Here is a 17,030-nt window from a genome sequence, read left to right as displayed (position 1 = left end):
CATCATCCGGAGTCCTAAACTAGTTTGGCTAGACACCTAAACTATCCCTAATAGATTTATTTGGAAGAAAAAGAATTTTTTTTTGCTTCGACAGCCTTCTCAAACCATCCTTATATTTTCGCCCACCCAATCACGATCCCAACGCCCCACTTATTTCACTTATTTGCGCGCCGTCTCTCCTCCCCTATCAGCCCCCGTGCTTCTGTTCCCGCGCCCTGTCGCTCCTTGCGAGGGTGCTCCCGGCGGGGGAGCTCGCCGCTGCTCCCGGTGGGGGAGCTCTCCCCGGCCTCGCACCGCCGCCCGTCGCCCGCGTCGCCGCTGTTGCCGTTGCCGGCGCAAACACAGGCGTCGGAGCCCGTGCTGCTGTCGCCGCCCGTGGCCGCACGCCCGCGCGTGCTGGGGATTTCAAGCAACCAAATTGAAAACACAGAGGAGCTCAGTTTCCTAGATTCAAGTGTTCAAGATCTTAGATCTGGATGAAATGTTGCTTCTGCCTAGCAAGATCTTAAACTCACATACTCTTGCAGCAATCCACACTGTCGGAACCTCAAAAACTATAAACTACTACTTCGGAGAGGTTTATGATAGGGTGATACCCATTTCTAATGCCATTCATCCAGTACAACCGAAATCTACAGAACCTAACAATTGACAGCAGCCTTGACAGTTGCAAGAAGCTGCCTGTTTTTCAAACTAGCAAGGTGTGAACAAGAAGGAAAACTAGCAAGGATTCTGAAAAGACCATAGCACACCTGAAAAGCGCAAATCACTTGGGTAGTTCAAGAACTCGCACATCTATGCGATCGTTGAATCTGTGCCTCCTGAAATTGCTTCAAGAACCTTTGGCATGGGAGGCACATCGACCTTAATCAAGCCCTCAAGAATCCAGACTACTTCTCCCATAGTCAGTCTGTGGGACTCGTGATCCTGAATACACCAACAAGCAACTCGGCAAGCCCTTTCAACCTCTTCCAGATTGATGCCATCGTGCATGCTTTGATCCATCAAGCACTGCACATTCCCCTGAAGGAGTTTATTTACAACTTGTACAGGCAAGTAGGTACTATCGCTGTTATATTCTTCTCCGGAGTTTCTTCTTCCAAATATGATTTCTAACAGTACCATTCCGTAACTGTAAACATCTACTTTTGATGAGATAGCCACGCCACTTATCCATTCAGGAGCAAGATATCCCATAGTTCCTCTCATTGTTGTTATGACTCGGCTAAAATCTCTTCGAACAAACTTTGCCATCCCAAAATCTGCAATCTTAGGAACAAAAGAAGCATCTAAAAGAATGTTCTGGGGCTTAATGTCGCAATGGATAATACAGTCTTGGCAATTCTCATGCAAATAGGCTAATCCTCTAGCAACACCAAGTGCTATCTTGTACCGAGTACCCCAACACAAGGGCATGCCACTGCTTTGAAACAGATGGGCATCAAGAGAGTGGTTTGGCATATACTCATAGACAAGCAATCTTTTGCTTCCTTGGCAGCAAAAGCCAATTAACTTGACCAAGTTAATATGCTGGATCATTCCTATCGAACTCAATTCTGCCCTGAATTCCTTCTCTTCTTGACGAGCACCATCAAGTCTTTTAACTGCAATGACAGTTGAGTCAGGTAAAACACCCTTAAACACAGACCCAAAACTACCACCTCCTAATTTTTCTGAGAAGTTTTTTGTTGCATGTCGCAAATCTTTGTATCCAAAAGCCATTATTCCTCCTCTGATGTTGCTTGGTTCCATAGATGAATGCTGCCTTTTCCGTCTCCTGACAAACATGCAAATAATTGCAAACAGAGACAAAGCGGCGAAGATGGTTGCAGCAATCACCAACCGAACTATCATTCTTCTTTTGTGTTTTGAAGTTTTTAGCTCTTCGGCAGCAAGCCGAAGGTAAAGAATTCCTTCGTCGCTGGCACTTCCATTATACCTTTGCAAAACATTAAGCAGTTGAGAGTTCCAAACACTGCACTTACCAGAGTAGGAATATGCGTAGCAGGAGCAATCCCCAAGACAACTTTTTCCACATTCCTCGGCACTCCCAGCTTCAATGTGTTTGGCATTATCAGGGTATATAACATTCCTCATGGCATAGAACATGTCTGTCAGACCACCACTTATGCCTGAGTTGCTGCTGGCACAGTTTAAGGGAATGTTTCTGTTGCATCCGCCTGTTCGATCCCCTAGCTCCCAGTCTTCCTGTGATCTGATGGAGAAACCCTTCATACAGTTGCAGAAAGGGAGCACATCCTCTCTGCAAACCGTAAACGGTCCGCAGACAGCATACGCCTCGCACTGAGCATCTGGTTTTGGATAAAAGAATATCCACTCCGCTGAAGCATCAGACCAGAGCACCATTTTTGCTTGCCCGTCTACATCAAGGACATACCTTGTGACCACGGTCTCGTTTTTCAACCAGTATGTGTAGTACTCTTCCCGATCATTGCTAACGAACTCGGAGAAGAACAAATAGCGACCCGACATCTCCGGCATGTTGCTGAAGTACTGCCCCTCCCATTGCCCGGATGACCAGTATGTAACCGAAGAGTTCCATGAAAGGAGCAGCTCGAAGTTGGCAGAGTCTGGAGATGGGTGGCCAGAGTAGATGCCCGGAGACAGATCGTGCGAGTTCTTATTGGAGACAAGGCCATGGGTCCACCCGGTCACCTTGTTCCTGCCCATCCTGGCACCGGGGAGGAAAGTGTCGGTCATGTGGTCGAAGCTCCTCCAGAAGATGGCAGTCGAGTTCGACGCGTCGGACAGGACGAGGTCTCCGCTGTTGAGCAGCACGGCGATGGTGTTGTTCGTCGTGGTGTTCGCCTGGCTCGACCACAGAATTGACCGGTTGGGTCGGTTGAAGATGGCGAGGTTGCCATCGTCGGAGATGATGAGCTCCGACGAGGTTCCGTCGGGGAGCGGGTTCTCCCGGTTGGCCACCCAAGCTGGGGTCAACTCCGGGACTGTGTTGAACCATATGCCCAAGTACCATTTCGGGGTACTGGAGCGGCTGCCGGTCCATCTTTGGAAGAATCCCAGTGCGAACTTACCGTTCTTGGAGACGAGCTTCCCGCCACGGCCGGCGAGTGGCTGACCGGCCGAGATGGTGTCCGCCGCGGAGCACAGGGATGTGGCAATGATCAGGATGCAGAAGGAAACTGGGATGGATATGTAGGATGAGGGCATGTTGGATTGGCTGTGTTTATAGTTCACCATTCACGGCAGGCAATTATGCTGGAAGCCTGGAAGCAGGGTGCTTTTATCATATCTCATTGTATCAGGAAGTTGCTAGCGTTGAATGATGATTAGTTGGAAGCCTAAAATAAAGAAACTGACAAAAATTGCATCAGATATGATTGCTCATTGCGTTAGATATTTTATGGGCGTCCCTTATTTTATGGTCATCGTGTTTGATAGTCTCTCCGTTGCGTGTCATCCTTGCGGGTAATTTGAAGCAGCTTGCTTGATTTGGAGAGGTACCGTCCGAATGATGACGCAGACGTGCCGCACAAGAGGCCAGGGGGTTGGCCGTGGCGTCGTCGGTTCTGCCGCCCTCGGCAACCGAACTCAGGACCACGCTTCGCCCCGTCATGTGCTTCGCTCACTCGTCTCGCCGTCGTCCGAACGGGCTAGAAATGAAACGAGCTTGGAAGGGCTAGTGGAAGCTAGACTAGAAAAGCTGTTGTTGGGTCATGATCACGTACCAGACGAGACACTTACTTGGCTGCTGTAAAAAAAACAGAAAGAGTTTCGGTGCTCTTCGAGTAATTTTCAAAGGTACCCAAAAACTACCATGCGGCTAGAATGTACTCAAGCCTCATTTGACTCAGTCTCATATCCTTCAATCTTGAATTTTATATGGAAGTGCGATGAAAGTTGCACTCTATATGGAGTAGCCCCCGAGCCTTAGGTTAAATCGAAGAATCAGGTTGAGGGTCAAACTGTAATTTGTATCTCTTTCCCTTTAAAATCCAGAGAAAAACTTTTTTATCAATAGGCACGTGGTACACAGCCCCCGAGCCTTTTACCGACTAGTTTGGTGGGATAAGGGTCAACCTCTGGTCAACGTGACTATCTCTAAAAGAAAATCTTATCTCGTTCGAAAATAGAGGTAACTGTCAATGAGGTGCCCAAATCCAGGGAACCGTTGAACCAAAAGCCCTTGATTTGCGCATTTATCAAGCAAGGATACATTGCATTCAATAAGCTTCCTCATTTCTTCATCGAGAGACTCAAGTTCCTTGACTCTTTCAATAAGATGGTTCTCTTGTCTCTCAATCTCTCCTCTCTGCTGTACACAGTCTCCATGAGCTTGACCAGCTCTTTATTGTCTCTTTTGGACATCTTGTCAAATTCAAACTCAAACTCTTCATCTTCATCTTTTCTTTTCTTCTCACCCTTAGCCATGAAGCATTTATGGGTGTACTGATGTGAAGAAGAGTGGCTTGGAGCTTTGGACTCTTCATGAGGCCGATGACATGAATCGTCTTCCCTGATGGACCAGCCAATAGCCAACTCTCTGATAGAACCGGAGTATCCGGTTTCTAAAATCGGAACCTCCAGTTTCACTTCATCAGCTGAGGCTGGAGAGTTCTTATGATCTCTCGGTTGAGTTCGTTGAGTCTCTTCTTCTGACTCACTTACTTTTTGACCATGGTACTCACAAGCACCATACGTATCTTTGAGAGTGATGCATATACGATGTGCATCATGACTTGTATGATAATTGTCATCCTTATCCATGATAGCATCTAATACATCTTCACTCAAAGCACGAATTGAAACATAAGATGCTTGAGCGTTGAGTTGTAGGCATTTCTCTTTCTCTTGGGTTAATTTTGACCAGTCAGCATTTGAAGGAGAAATACTCACAACTACAACCTGCTCGATTTCAGGACCCATGGCCCTAAAAATATCAAGTTCATGAGTAGACCAAGAATCATAGTTCGAGTCGTCGCATGCGAGTGGCTTGAAGTCAAAGTTACCTCAAATGGTGTCGACATCTTATCTCACGGCGGTTAAGCTTGGATGTGAGTCCAGGCTCTGATACATATTGAAAGGATCTTGATGTCGCCTAGAGGAGGGGTGAATAGGCGTAACCTGAAATCGTCACCACTTAAAACAAGTTTATCAGCGACTTGCAGATTATTCCGAAAATACTTCTGGAGATTCCGCAATTTACGGAATCTCCGAAGAAATCTCCGGAATCTCCGAAGATAGAAAGCACAAGCCTTAAATAGCGGAATAAAACTGCCTACCTGAAAATCAGAACTTCCTATTTCAAAACCGGAACCTCCAATTTTGGCTCGGGCAGAGAGAACCCCTTAAACCTTATGCGATGCAAGTGAGGTAAAGATCAAACTGGATTTAGAGAGTATGCTCAGATGGTGAATCTTAGCAGGATCACAAAGCTCCTGCACTTCACAAACACTAACATCCAAGTTGATCAACCAATGTTACAAGATCAGCAATGAAGTGGAAGTGTAAAGCAAGAGTAAGAAAACCAGTGAGGAGACACAATGATTTGTTTCACCGAAGTTCAGATTCACCCTAGGTGAATCCTACATCTCCGTTGGGTACTTCCAAAGATGCCAGGTTGCACTCAACCCTTTCCCCACTTCACTAGTTAGCTTCTTCCCTTTTGGAGGTGAAGTTTGACCTGCACAAACTATCCCGTGGCTCACTACACCTTGGGAGCTCTTGGACGATGCCTAACCATCTAGGAGGAACACCTCCAAGAGTAACAAATCCTTCACTTGAAACTTGACAAGGCAAACCAATGCTTAAGTGTATTAGTGCTCTTCTAGTGCTCTCAAATAACTCCTCTCTACTACCCAACTCGCAAGATCTAGCAAAGATCACACTATCTTACAAAGAGGGGTTGGGGAGAGCTATTTGGCTTTAGTTCAGCTTGGAATAGGCAAGAAACACAGCAACAACCGCAAAAATAGCAGCTAGCCACTGAGAGGGTCGTGGGGTATAAATACTCCACTCCCCAGAAACTAGCCGTTAGAGTTGTCAGACCAAAACCAAAACCGGTTTTGAAAAACCGGAACCTTCAGTTTTTCAAACCAACTAGTTGAGTTCCGGAGTTTTCCGGAACGTTCTTCAGAAACTATGGAACTTTTGGAATCTTTTGGAAAGTTCTCCGAAAACTTCCGCAACTTCATGACCATTAGTGTGTACGTGTGGCTTTTGTATCTTTCATCCCGCACATAGGATACTTGAGCATTGAGACTAGTCAAATAATCATGTGATGCATCTCTCTTGATAGTATAGCACACCTATACTCAAGATCAAAATATAAATACCATGTTCATCTTCTTGAGCTTCAGTACCATGAACCATGCCATACTTAATAAGAATATCTACTTGAGAGCTGCATCCATCTTTGTCTCTTTGGTTTAAACACTTCAACCTTGAGCTAGTGACTTGGATCAATATTCAATCACATATGAATGAAACCCAATTTTAGATCACAACTGACTTCTTCATATGACTCAATAATAAACATTTGATGCATCCCATTGCTATACTCAATAAGGCTTGACTTGATACCTCAAAATCCTCTAAGCACTAGCCACTTCACCCTAGCAAAGCTCATGGCCCAAGTCACTAATTGGCCAAACCTTACCTAGTATCTCATAGCTAATCACTTTGCTTGATTTCTTTATCCAATCGCTGCCGCATTTGAGTCTAGCAATGTTTTGACACCATGAATAAAATTCTCTTTAGATTGTATCTTCTTTTAACTTCTATATCCCAATATTTATAACAAGATTCTCATTTTATTTAGAGACCAACTAATATCCCAATACCATCATGTCTCTTTCTTTACTTCAATTTGCTTATCATATATCACATTTAGCTATCATGAGATTCACAAAATATTTCTTACTATGACATTCATCTTTAACTTCAAGCAATCTTTCAATATAAGGCCATCAACCAAGCCTCAACTTTCTTTCACACCATTGCTTGCTTGAGTAAACAATGTCATATATTATACTTGCTCTTTTTCATTGTATGAGTCTTTTAATGCAATCTTTCCCACAAAGATTATTCATCAAGTATTACGCCTGCTCATAGACTTAACAAGTTCATTAGACCTTTAATCACGTTGTCATTCAACTCACCAAAACCCACTAGGGGCCTAGATGCTCTTTCAATCTCCCCCTTTTTGGTGATTGATGACAACCTTGATTAAAGCTTACAAAAGATATATCATTAAAGCTTTTGAGTACTGAGATTTAGATAGGGCTATCCCTCAACATGTGCATAGAATTCCTTTTCATCGATTTTGGCCTAAAATGCCAATTTGCATATTTTCAAGACAAGCATGGAGCTCCCCCTAAATCTCAGCATCCGTAGGGTGCAAAATATGTGTGTGAACAAATAACACGTGGTGCAAAACATCGATTTTGTTAGCATGGCTTGATATGTAAAATATCAACTGCCTGGGACTAAATGCGTCATGACACTTAGTTCCAGCTCCCTACGCATTCCAATTTTCTTTGAAAGTCAAAAGCATACCAAATTTATACAGTAAAACACTAACATTTATTATACCAAATAAGTACTATTAGATTCTTCATTAAATATATTTTATAGTATATCTATTTGGTTCCATAAATTTTTGTAATCCTCTCTATAATTTTGGTTAAACATAAAATGATTTGAATTTTCAAAAAAGTTGGAATGACTTCAATTTGGAACAAAGGGAGTATATATTACAAATTTTAGCTGATGTGGAATGGAAAGAAAATAATAAGAGAACACATGTGACATGTCACACTCTCCATTTCGAATTATATTTAAAAACAGAGGAAGTATAAAATTTATAATTTTGGTGGAGTGTATAGTTCCAAAACAAAAAATATATTTCTTGATACTATGGCATCATCACATTGTCAAATGGCAATATTTGTTTCTTTTATGTAAAACTATGGGGGAGTTACCACGGGAGATTTTAAAATGGAAAATTTACCAAAAATAGACCACCGAAAGAACTTGCCTCTATAAAATATCATCGAAAGATGTGGATGTTAACTGAATATAGCATTCTGATAGATTTCGCCGGTAGCGCTGATAACTTGGAAAAAAATAACCCCAGGTGTGCTTGGCAAGGATGACCGGCGAGCATGGAGCGGTGCTGCAACTGTAGTGGAGGCGCACCAGCGCGGCCACCACGAGCAGCTCGGATGCCTCGGCGCGGGACCGGTCGAGGGTCCACGCAGCGTCCGACGCATTGGAGCGCGTGGCCTCGGCCCTCAGCCCCCGCAAGACGACCCTTGCGCTCAGGCTATGTCGGGCGGGAGCTGCTACTAGCGCCTGGCAATGAAAGAGAATGGGCTAATCCTCGCCGAGTTGGTGGTGGAACTGTGGAAAGACATGGGCAGGGCAGCTGAGCGGGGTGCAGAAGCATTGGAGCGGACCATGGCGCACGGGCAGATTAGCGGCCGCACAGGCGCTCCGTGCTGTTCTTGCAGAAGGGCGATCAGGAGAATGCAGAGGATGGATAAGAGTCCAAGGGTACAAGAGTCATTTCATATCCATGATATGTTCCTCAAATAGATGAAAATATGCTTTTCGGTGGACAAAAATGTAACAGGGTACAAGAGTCATTTCATATCCATGATATGTTCCTCAAATAGATGAAAATATGCTTTTCGGTGGAAAAAAATGTAACGGAGTGTTACACTCGGTTAACGTTTGAATATTTAGGTGGTACTTTACAGAGGCAAATTCTTTTGGTGGTATTTTCCGGAGTCGTGATCTTTCGGTGTTACAAAACTAATTGATAGAACTATAAAAAAGGAATTGCAGCGGTAACTGATAAATTGGCTTCATCACAGCGGTGAAATGGCGACATATGTTGTAGTGGAAGTTGGGACAAACTACTTGAAAGTTTGTGAGTCCTAAGCTAAAAGTAAGAAATTACGTAGAAAGTATTTTATGAGATAAAATTATTGCTATGACAAAAATACATTTCTTAATATTTAATATCTATTTGTGGTAGAGGTGGATCCGACTACTTGAAAGTTGTGATTCCCCCAACCTAAATATGAAGAACTATGAAATATTGGTAAGTAGTGTTTCTCTCTAATTAGAAAACCAGCCGAAGTTCACCAGTGGAGATGGGGCACAAAGTCTGCCTGTGGTTGGCAATAATGTTTTTATCAGACCTTAAGTTCGAGAAACAAAGCTAAATATGAACGTGAGAAGAGTGATTGTATAAAAGCTTGAATTCTTATATAGATGCTCAATGATATGGCACATGATGACAGGAAGCACCTTTAATCAACTTTTGCATTGTATGAGTAAAGAAAAGACTTTGCACTGTGAATGGCCTTGCTATGTTCATTTGGAGACAATTGTTACGAATAATTTGTAAAATCTTCGAATACAGAGAGAAAAGAAAAAAACAAAAAAGTTGTAATCGATTCCTATGTTTTTTTCTCTCGATGTTATTCAGTCCTTATCAGTGATCAAGTACTGATTGCAACCTCATCGATGAACGAGATGACAAACACAAACACATCACCTCCTGGCAGGCACGTCTTATTTTTTGCGGATCAGAAGAGCCTGCAAATGCAAGATCGTCGCACCTTCTCCTTCCTTTGGCCTCCTCCGACCTCCGTCAATCCATCGATGCAATTGTATCTTTCAGGTACAGATCCAGCATTGCAGCATGCGCACCTCACCACCAATCAATGGCGAGCCGGTGACGACGCGCGTTGCTACGTGCACATGCGGGCGACGCAGCCGGATAGGAAGGCGGCGAGCCGGCGCGCCGAGCCCGCCACGGCCGCGGCGCAGAGGCGCGGCGGGTCCCCGGCGCCGCAGCACCCCGGCCACGGCCGCTGCAGGATGCGGCAGCGCCGGCGGTGGAGCAGCCTCCTCCACAGCCTGCTGAGGCACCCCGTGTCCCGCGGCGGCACGACGATCGCCGACTGGAGGTACGCCGACGCGGCGTGCTTCAGCAGCTGGTTGCGGATGTTGATGTTGGACGCGTCGAAGTCGGCGCCGTCGCCGAAGCTGCCGCCGCCGCTGCCGGGCCCGGCCTCGGCGATCACGTCCCGGAGGCTCGTGTACTCGACGCCGCCGCTGCTCCCGCTGCTGCTCCAGCTCGACGGCCGGGACCGCATGGCGGCGCGCGGCGGCGGCGGCGGCAGGCACGGCTCTAGCGGCGGGACCTCATCGTCTACGAGATCCATGCACAAATCGGTCAATAGGTTCAAAACAAACGATTCTTGCAGGAATGATGGCGATGCAACGATGATAAGATGGTGGTGTTTGCTTTTGTTATGTCAAAGGCTAAAGCTTTGACGTGGATAGGATTAAGATGTAACGGAAAGATTAAGCAGTTCTTAAAATGTGCTTATTTTCTGAAGGTTGCGCTTAAGTGTAGGGCGTCTGGTTGACCAAGCCAGTGGCTGAAAAGTGCCGCCTGGAGATGAAATGGGCCCACTCCAACTTGTATTTTGCGTTCCAGGTCTATAGGACCTGCAGGTGTACTTTTGCTTATTTCATTTCGATTCAGTCTTCAAACCTAAAATTGGACCGTTGTTTTCTCATGAAATGTACAGCTAAGAAATTGCTGTCCTCTGAATATTTTCAAATGGGAATGTATACCTTATCAGAACGTGGGACCAACAGATTATCCTTTTTGTCTCTTCAAAACGATTGTCCATCGTTAACATAACATTGCTCATTTGCTGATCAACTACATTGGAATTTTCAGTTACTACAACTTCTTCACAAATCGTAGAAAAGCATTAAGTGTCACAGATAGATCACTTTCGTCAGAAGAAAAGAGGAGGAAAAGATCATATAGCTTTGACGGTAGATTCACAATGCAGGTGAATACTACCACCCATTTATTTGCGATTAACCATGGTAATAATACCACCTTCCCTGAATATACAATGCAACAAGGTGCAGGATACTACAGTGAGCTACGACAGAGAATCCCATATTATGTTTCTCATTTGGGGAAATGGCCTACTGCCCATGAAAATGCGGTAATCCCTGCTTGTAGGCATCACTCATCATCCATACAAGTCTCGGCCACATCTGTCACAGACTGGTTTCTCTGCCTCTGATTCTGGCTTCTTGATCTCCTTCTGCATCTGTGGCAAGTCATGCTCCAGCACGTCACTGAGTGCCTTCGATGCTTCTGCAAGCTCCTCCGGACTGAAAACCATACAATGTAGACATCAGCTTGCGATCAGTTTACACTTTCAGGCATAAAATACTACTAGTTGTACATGCAAACATACAAACAACTGATAAATGATGTATGGCGATAGCATGGTGAAGAGCTATACCTGATTGAAAGGGGAGGGGCTAATCGAATTATAGTGTCATGTGTGGGTTTTGCTAGAATGCCTCGCTCCTTCAACTTGATGCATATGTCATATGCAGAGGCAGGAGATAGTGCGTCGTTGTTTAAGTCCACCGCATTAAGCAAACCCCTCCCGCGCACTTCTCTTATGATTTGAGGGAATTTCTGCTGGACCTTCTGTAACTGGTCCCTGAACTCCTGTCCTAACTTTGCTGCCCTGCGATTCCGTATATCATTCAGAAGACAAGATCACTAAGCTGGATTTGAGAACAGGAGATAACCTGGCAAATCACTAGAATTTCTTATAAGAAATTACTGTACCTTTCAACAAGACATTCATCTCTGACCACTTTCAGTGATGCAACTGCCACAGCACTAGCCAATGGATTCCCACCAAATGTACTGCAATTGTCAAATACGACACACTTCAGGAGCAGTACATACATACAGTAAAAATATTGCTATATGAAAGTAACATAAAAACTATTCAGGAGCACAGATTAGTTCGGCGTGAATTGAATTAGTTTGGCTATGAAATTTTTTATGATGAACAAAAAGTAGTGGGATCTGTTCACACCTTCCATGTTCCCCTGGTCTGATACACAACATGATGTCCTTATCTGCAAGAACTGCACTGACTGGAACAACTCCAGCACCAAGTGCTTTGCCGAGAATCTGGTAGAGACGATGTACTTAGTCAAAAATCATAAGTTGCCTTTCGAAGAAAATAAAAACATCACCATTGGTCAGTAGCGTAACGAGTATAGATGATAAACAGGGGTACCGGAAAAAGAAACTTACCACCATATCAGGCCTTATGCCTTCCCAATCACATGCCAACATTCTCCCAGTTCTAGCTATGCCTGTTTGGATCTCATCAGCAATCATCAGAATGTTGTGCTTAGAACACAAGTCTCTGACAGCTTTCAAATAGCCATCTGGTGGGATTACTACCTGTGTGTTACACAAAAGATCGAATTAATACTTGTCAAACTAAGAAATTAAAAATATTAACCATTCGTGCTAATAATGACAAAAACCAAAGACAGGTACCATAAAAGTCAAATTTGAACTATATATTTGTAATCAAATTGGCTCCGGTTTACTTTACCACTATAGCTAGCAAAGTGTGATAAATTCATCCAAACCAGATGAAAAAGAAAACTGAAATATGATAACCCAGCTGGTGTTGGACAAATCTCAGGAGGCGAATTCAGAAAAGTATAGACATGGACCAATGTATATCAAGATATTGCTCGGAAGCAATTAGTTTCTCACTGTATAGGAAATATCTAATCAGAACCAACAGAGATGGAGCTTATAGCACGATAGATACGTACCCCCGCTTCACCTTGGATAGGTTCAAACAAAAAGCCACAAATCCGATCTCCATGCTCTGAAACAAATATTAGTTGTCAACATACAGAAACACGTAAAATAGTACCATATATGCTTTCCACAGTTGACAGATCAATTACCTTCAAAGACTTTCTTCAACCCATCAATATCTCCAAAATCAACTTTAAGATGGCCAGGAACCAAAGGACCAAAACCACGAGTAGCATCATTGTCACAGCTCATGGAAATGACGCCCAGAGTTCGACCATGGAAACATCCACAGCAAGAGACAAGCATAGCCTGCAAAACAGCAAACAATTTGGCAGATGAATGAATCTCTATTTCTCAAGATACAAGATGTAGGATTTACCAGACATGGCATATGCCAAACCTTCACCAAAGGGAATTAAGAATGAAAATAGCATATATATTGCCAGATTGTTTGTTCTTCTATTGAACTTTTTGTTTATTTGATATAATGAGATGAGATTTGTATTAGGTTTCATCATATCCAAGTAACATAAGTAAAAGAAAACAGAGCAGAATAATAATACTAAAGCAGGGAACAACTGAAAAACTGGTACATATGTCATCACCATGCTTATGCGTTAACACGCTATGCAGGAACAGGATAATTTTAGCAACCACAACGATAGATGGAACCTCATCTAGTAAGAGCCTACTTCAAAACTTTAAAAGCCTCACAAGGTAGACCTTCAAGGAAGCACAAGCAAATCCCAGTTCAGAAAAATGCACACCGCTACCAGGACCGAAGTAAAACTCACAACTTTTTGTGGGGTCATACCTCATTCTTTGGTATCTTTTTCTTCTCATAACCCCACTTCCTAGCCAACTTGATAGCAGTTTCAACTCCTTCAGCTCCAGTGTTCATTGGCAACATCATGTCATATCCAAACATGCTTGTCAGATATTCCGCAAAGATTGGGAATTTGTCATTGTAGAAAGCTCTAGAACTGAGCGTAAGCCTTTCTGCCTGTTCTATCAAAGCTCTCAGGACTTTTGGATGGCAATGACCCTGAAAGGAACGGCAAACACTACATAGTTTCAGTACATAAGAAAGAAGTCTGCCAAACAATGCAGCATGGCAACTAAAATTCTCTTTAATTTCCCGTCTGTTTTGGCAACAATAGTTTCCAGCCACAGGATCGTGGATTCCTGATTTACTGAATTTACATTGATGAAGTAAAAAAAAAAAGTTCCCAGGAAAGAACCCTACCTGATTGACTGCAGAATAAGCAGAGAGAAAATCAATGTATTTGTTGCCTTCAGGGTCCACTATGTGTGAACCTTCTCCTTTGGAGAACACCATGGGGATCGGATGGTAGCTGCAGGCATTGAAATGTTAAGAGTACAGTAAGTAACCACATTGTACAACTCAAATTGTTGCAGTGGCATTTAGAAGTTTAGAGCCTCCGAATAAACTTCACAGAATATGCATCAACAAGTGTGCACATTCAAATCGAACTGCAGCTCTCAATCACTCCCTTGCGGGTATCAAAGAAAAGATTATGCTACTTGAGACAAAGGAACCATATGAGTAAGAGGAGCCTCTGTGTCAGGTCTCTAAAAGACAACATGCCAGTGTCTCCCTGATGAGTTCAATACAAGGATCAATTGAACGCTTGCAAAATTATGTCGAAAACCATTTTGACAGGCTCCATTCCAGGACGCGAGGACTACGATCCACTCCGTTTGCCGGAGACACGGAGCCGTACGAAGATCGAGGAGCGGCGAGGAACAGAAAAAGGGGAATTAAATTAATTTTTCCGACCCCAAACAGAGGTGCAGAGGGCCAAGATTCTGTCGAAAACCATTTTCACAGGCTCGATTCGGGGTCCAGAACCCAAGGCAGGGGCGAGGCGCAGATGCATTTCGACAAGCACGCGGCGGGCGCGCAAGCAAGGGGATAGACCGGCTTGGAGTTGGGGGAGGGCGAACGGGGGACGTACTTGTGGGCGCTGCAGTCCCGCTCCATCCGCATGAGCTCCTCGGAGGAGAGCGCCGCGGCGCGCCCCGCCGCAGCTGGCGCCGACGCCGAGCACATCCCGCGCCCCCGCGCCAGAGCCGCCAACGCCGCAGCGAGCCCCGCGCCCCGCTTGGCCAGCGCCGTCGCCATGCCCGCCCGCCCGCCCGCCGCACCCACCCCGCTCGGCGCTCGGACCTCAGTGGCTCAGCCCCTCGTGCAGATTCGCAGCGCCGCTCCAGGCTCCGGGTCCAGCGGGGGGCAGGCAGCCAGGGCCAAACTGAAAAAGGCGTTGCGGTTGCTTGCTTTGCTGGGTCCGACGCGCGCGCACGCAAGAAACCGAGGTCGATCGCTTTCGGCGCCGGGTCTCGTGCTCGTGCCGCTTGTTATGGGCAGCGAGCTCACGCGGGGCGGGGCGCGGCGCGGCGATCTTATCCGTCCGACCATCTCCTCGGCGCGACGACGGTCACCAGCAGCGGGAGAGCCGTGCGGGACTCTCCGGCTAGTCGGTGGCCTGGCCAATCCCGGGGCTCCCCCGTTTCCGCACGCCAGTCACCCACGGCGCCGCTCCCGTTCCGTCCGGTGCTCGAGCCCCGGGGTTTCTGTTGGTTGGCGTTGCGCGACTGGGGCGAGCGTTGCCGCTCCGCTTGAAGACCGCTTGGCTCACACGATCCCAGGCGCTCCTACTCCGTGCCTGTTCGTGGTCGTGGATGGGCTCGTGCTCATCCGAACGGTGCCATTTGCGTAGACCAATTTGGCCATACAGTGCAGACACGCTCATGTCTTCCATTGAGGATCATCCATGTCAAAAAATCATCGTTCACACAACCATTCAATGGGACAAGCCTCAAGATAAACAACAGTTCTGATGAAAAAGAAATTACACCCACAAATGTTTACCAAACCGCCGCAAAAACAACAGCAACATCGAAAAACAACGGCATAGACGACATGCAAAAACAATAGCCAAGCTTTGAGAAGTTTGTGACGAGATCGTGGATCACGCGTCAACGTGCACGGTCGTGCACCGGCGCGGCCGTGCCGTGTGCAAACCAAAAGACAGGCACCGACAACTGATCCACTCCCTCCTTATTAATGCAGCCAACTAGCCAAGCTCTTGCCGGCGCCGCCCGCGACGAGCGAGCGACGACACCCCCAATGGTCGGCCTAGTCGAGGCCCAACATTTTCCTCATGCCGCACACGAACTGGAATACGTCCTCGGCCTCCGGCAGCGACTTGGCCACGCACTCATTCTCCCGGACGCAGCGCTCCGCCCACGCCGCCAGCGCCGGGCACTCGCCGGCGACGCTGAACCCGCCGAGCCTCTCGTAGGTCAGGAACCACGGCGCGAACGGCACCAGCGCCACGTCCACGTACCCGAGCGCGTCCCCGGCGAAGTACGGCTTGGCGCCCAGCTCCGCCTCCAGCGTCTTGAGCACCGCCACCAGGTCCTTCCTCCCCTCCTCCACCGCCGCCGCGCCCTTGGGCGACCGCCACACGCGCACCGCGCACTCCGGCAGCTGCATGGCACACACAGGCTCAATTGTTGTTCAAGTCAAATCGAACAGTGAAGAAGATGGAGCAGTGAGCGATATGATCGGCGATGGGCGACCTTGCTGTCGACGTAGGATGCCCAGAAGCGGGCGTGCGCGCGGGCACAGGGGGCGGCGGGGAGGAGCGGCTCGCCGTTCCCGGCGAAGGCCTCGTCGACGAACTCGAGGATGACGAGGGACTCGCACACGGGGCTGCCGCCGACGAGGAGGACGGGGACCTTGGCGTGGACGGGGTTGGAGGACAGTAGCAGCGGGCTCTTGGGCGCCAGGTTCTCGTGCTTCTCCTCGTACGCCAGGCCCTTGCGCTTCAGCGCGATGCGCACGCGGTTGCCGAACGGGCTCACGAAGCAGTTGAGCAGCACCAACCCGCCGGCGCCGGCGCCGCTGGACTTGTCTCCCTCCATTGCCTCCCTCGAAAGCTTCGAGCTCGGTCGACCAGGTGTGGCCGGTGATGCTCGAGCGCTAGCTGGTTGGAGCTTGCATTGCCCTGGCTTCTCTCGATTCCGTGCCTATATATATATAACAGGAGATCTTCGCTGCAGGCTGTGTTCCTAGGAGATGGTGTCACTTTTCTTGGTGTTCTGTTTGCCTCGTGGCCACGTAAATTTGTGCTGGAAATCAGCAAGGTATTCTGGTTGGTCTCATCGATCTCACCGTGCGTGCCTTCGGTTACGTCGTAGACAGTTTAATTTGTTCGTTTAGCTGGAGCTTTGTTTCTCGCCAATGGCCGGATGTCCCAAGGCCCGTCTTGGTGATGTGCGCACTCCCGCCATGTATTTTGTCTCCAGAGGATGGAGGTAA

General features: G+C 46.7%; 4 protein-coding genes across 4 annotated transcripts; all 4 read right to left on the bottom strand.

The window, feature by feature from the left end:
* Positions 1 to 445: 445 nt before the first annotated feature.
* Positions 446 to 3,318, bottom strand: LOC101780543 (G-type lectin S-receptor-like serine/threonine-protein kinase At2g19130). The gene has a single exon (XM_012848932.3). The coding sequence runs from the start codon at positions 3,220 to 3,222 to the stop codon at positions 796 to 798; it is 2,427 nt and encodes an 808-aa protein (XP_012704386.2). The 5' UTR covers positions 3,223 to 3,318; the 3' UTR covers positions 446 to 795.
* A 6,033-nt stretch (positions 3,319 to 9,351) lies between these two features.
* On the bottom strand, positions 9,352 to 10,628 carry LOC101786438. The gene has a single exon (XM_004982274.2). It carries the CDS (start codon positions 10,221 to 10,223, stop codon positions 9,747 to 9,749), a length of 477 nt encoding a protein of 158 aa, XP_004982331.1. The 5' UTR covers positions 10,224 to 10,628; the 3' UTR covers positions 9,352 to 9,746.
* Positions 10,629 to 10,789: 161 nt separating this feature from the next.
* On the bottom strand, positions 10,790 to 15,287 carry LOC101786037 (ornithine aminotransferase, mitochondrial). The gene is made up of 10 exons (XM_004982273.3): positions 14,662 to 15,287; positions 13,929 to 14,037; positions 13,497 to 13,727; positions 12,832 to 12,991; positions 12,694 to 12,749; positions 12,155 to 12,307; positions 11,931 to 12,028; positions 11,675 to 11,755; positions 11,337 to 11,570; positions 10,790 to 11,202 (listed from the first exon to the last, which is right to left on the bottom strand). The coding sequence occupies exons 1-10, from the start codon at positions 14,826 to 14,828 to the stop codon at positions 11,058 to 11,060; spliced, it is 1,434 nt and encodes a 477-aa protein (XP_004982330.1). The 5' UTR covers positions 14,829 to 15,287; the 3' UTR covers positions 10,790 to 11,057.
* Positions 15,288 to 15,528: 241 nt separating this feature from the next.
* LOC101785634 (glutathione S-transferase U24) lies at positions 15,529 to 16,710 on the bottom strand. The gene is made up of 2 exons (XM_004982272.3): positions 16,289 to 16,710; positions 15,529 to 16,196 (listed from the first exon to the last, which is right to left on the bottom strand). The coding sequence occupies exons 1-2, from the start codon at positions 16,631 to 16,633 to the stop codon at positions 15,843 to 15,845; spliced, it is 699 nt and encodes a 232-aa protein (XP_004982329.1). The 5' UTR covers positions 16,634 to 16,710; the 3' UTR covers positions 15,529 to 15,842.
* Between the last annotated feature and the right edge of the window lie 320 nt (positions 16,711 to 17,030).

This window comes from Setaria italica, chromosome IX (genome assembly GCF_000263155.2).
Source record: "Setaria italica strain Yugu1 chromosome IX, Setaria_italica_v2.0, whole genome shotgun sequence".
Classification (NCBI taxonomy): domain Eukaryota; kingdom Viridiplantae; phylum Streptophyta; class Magnoliopsida; order Poales; family Poaceae; genus Setaria; species Setaria italica.
The sequence above is the reverse complement of the archived record's forward strand: the minus strand, read 5'-3'. Positions and strand labels throughout refer to the sequence as shown.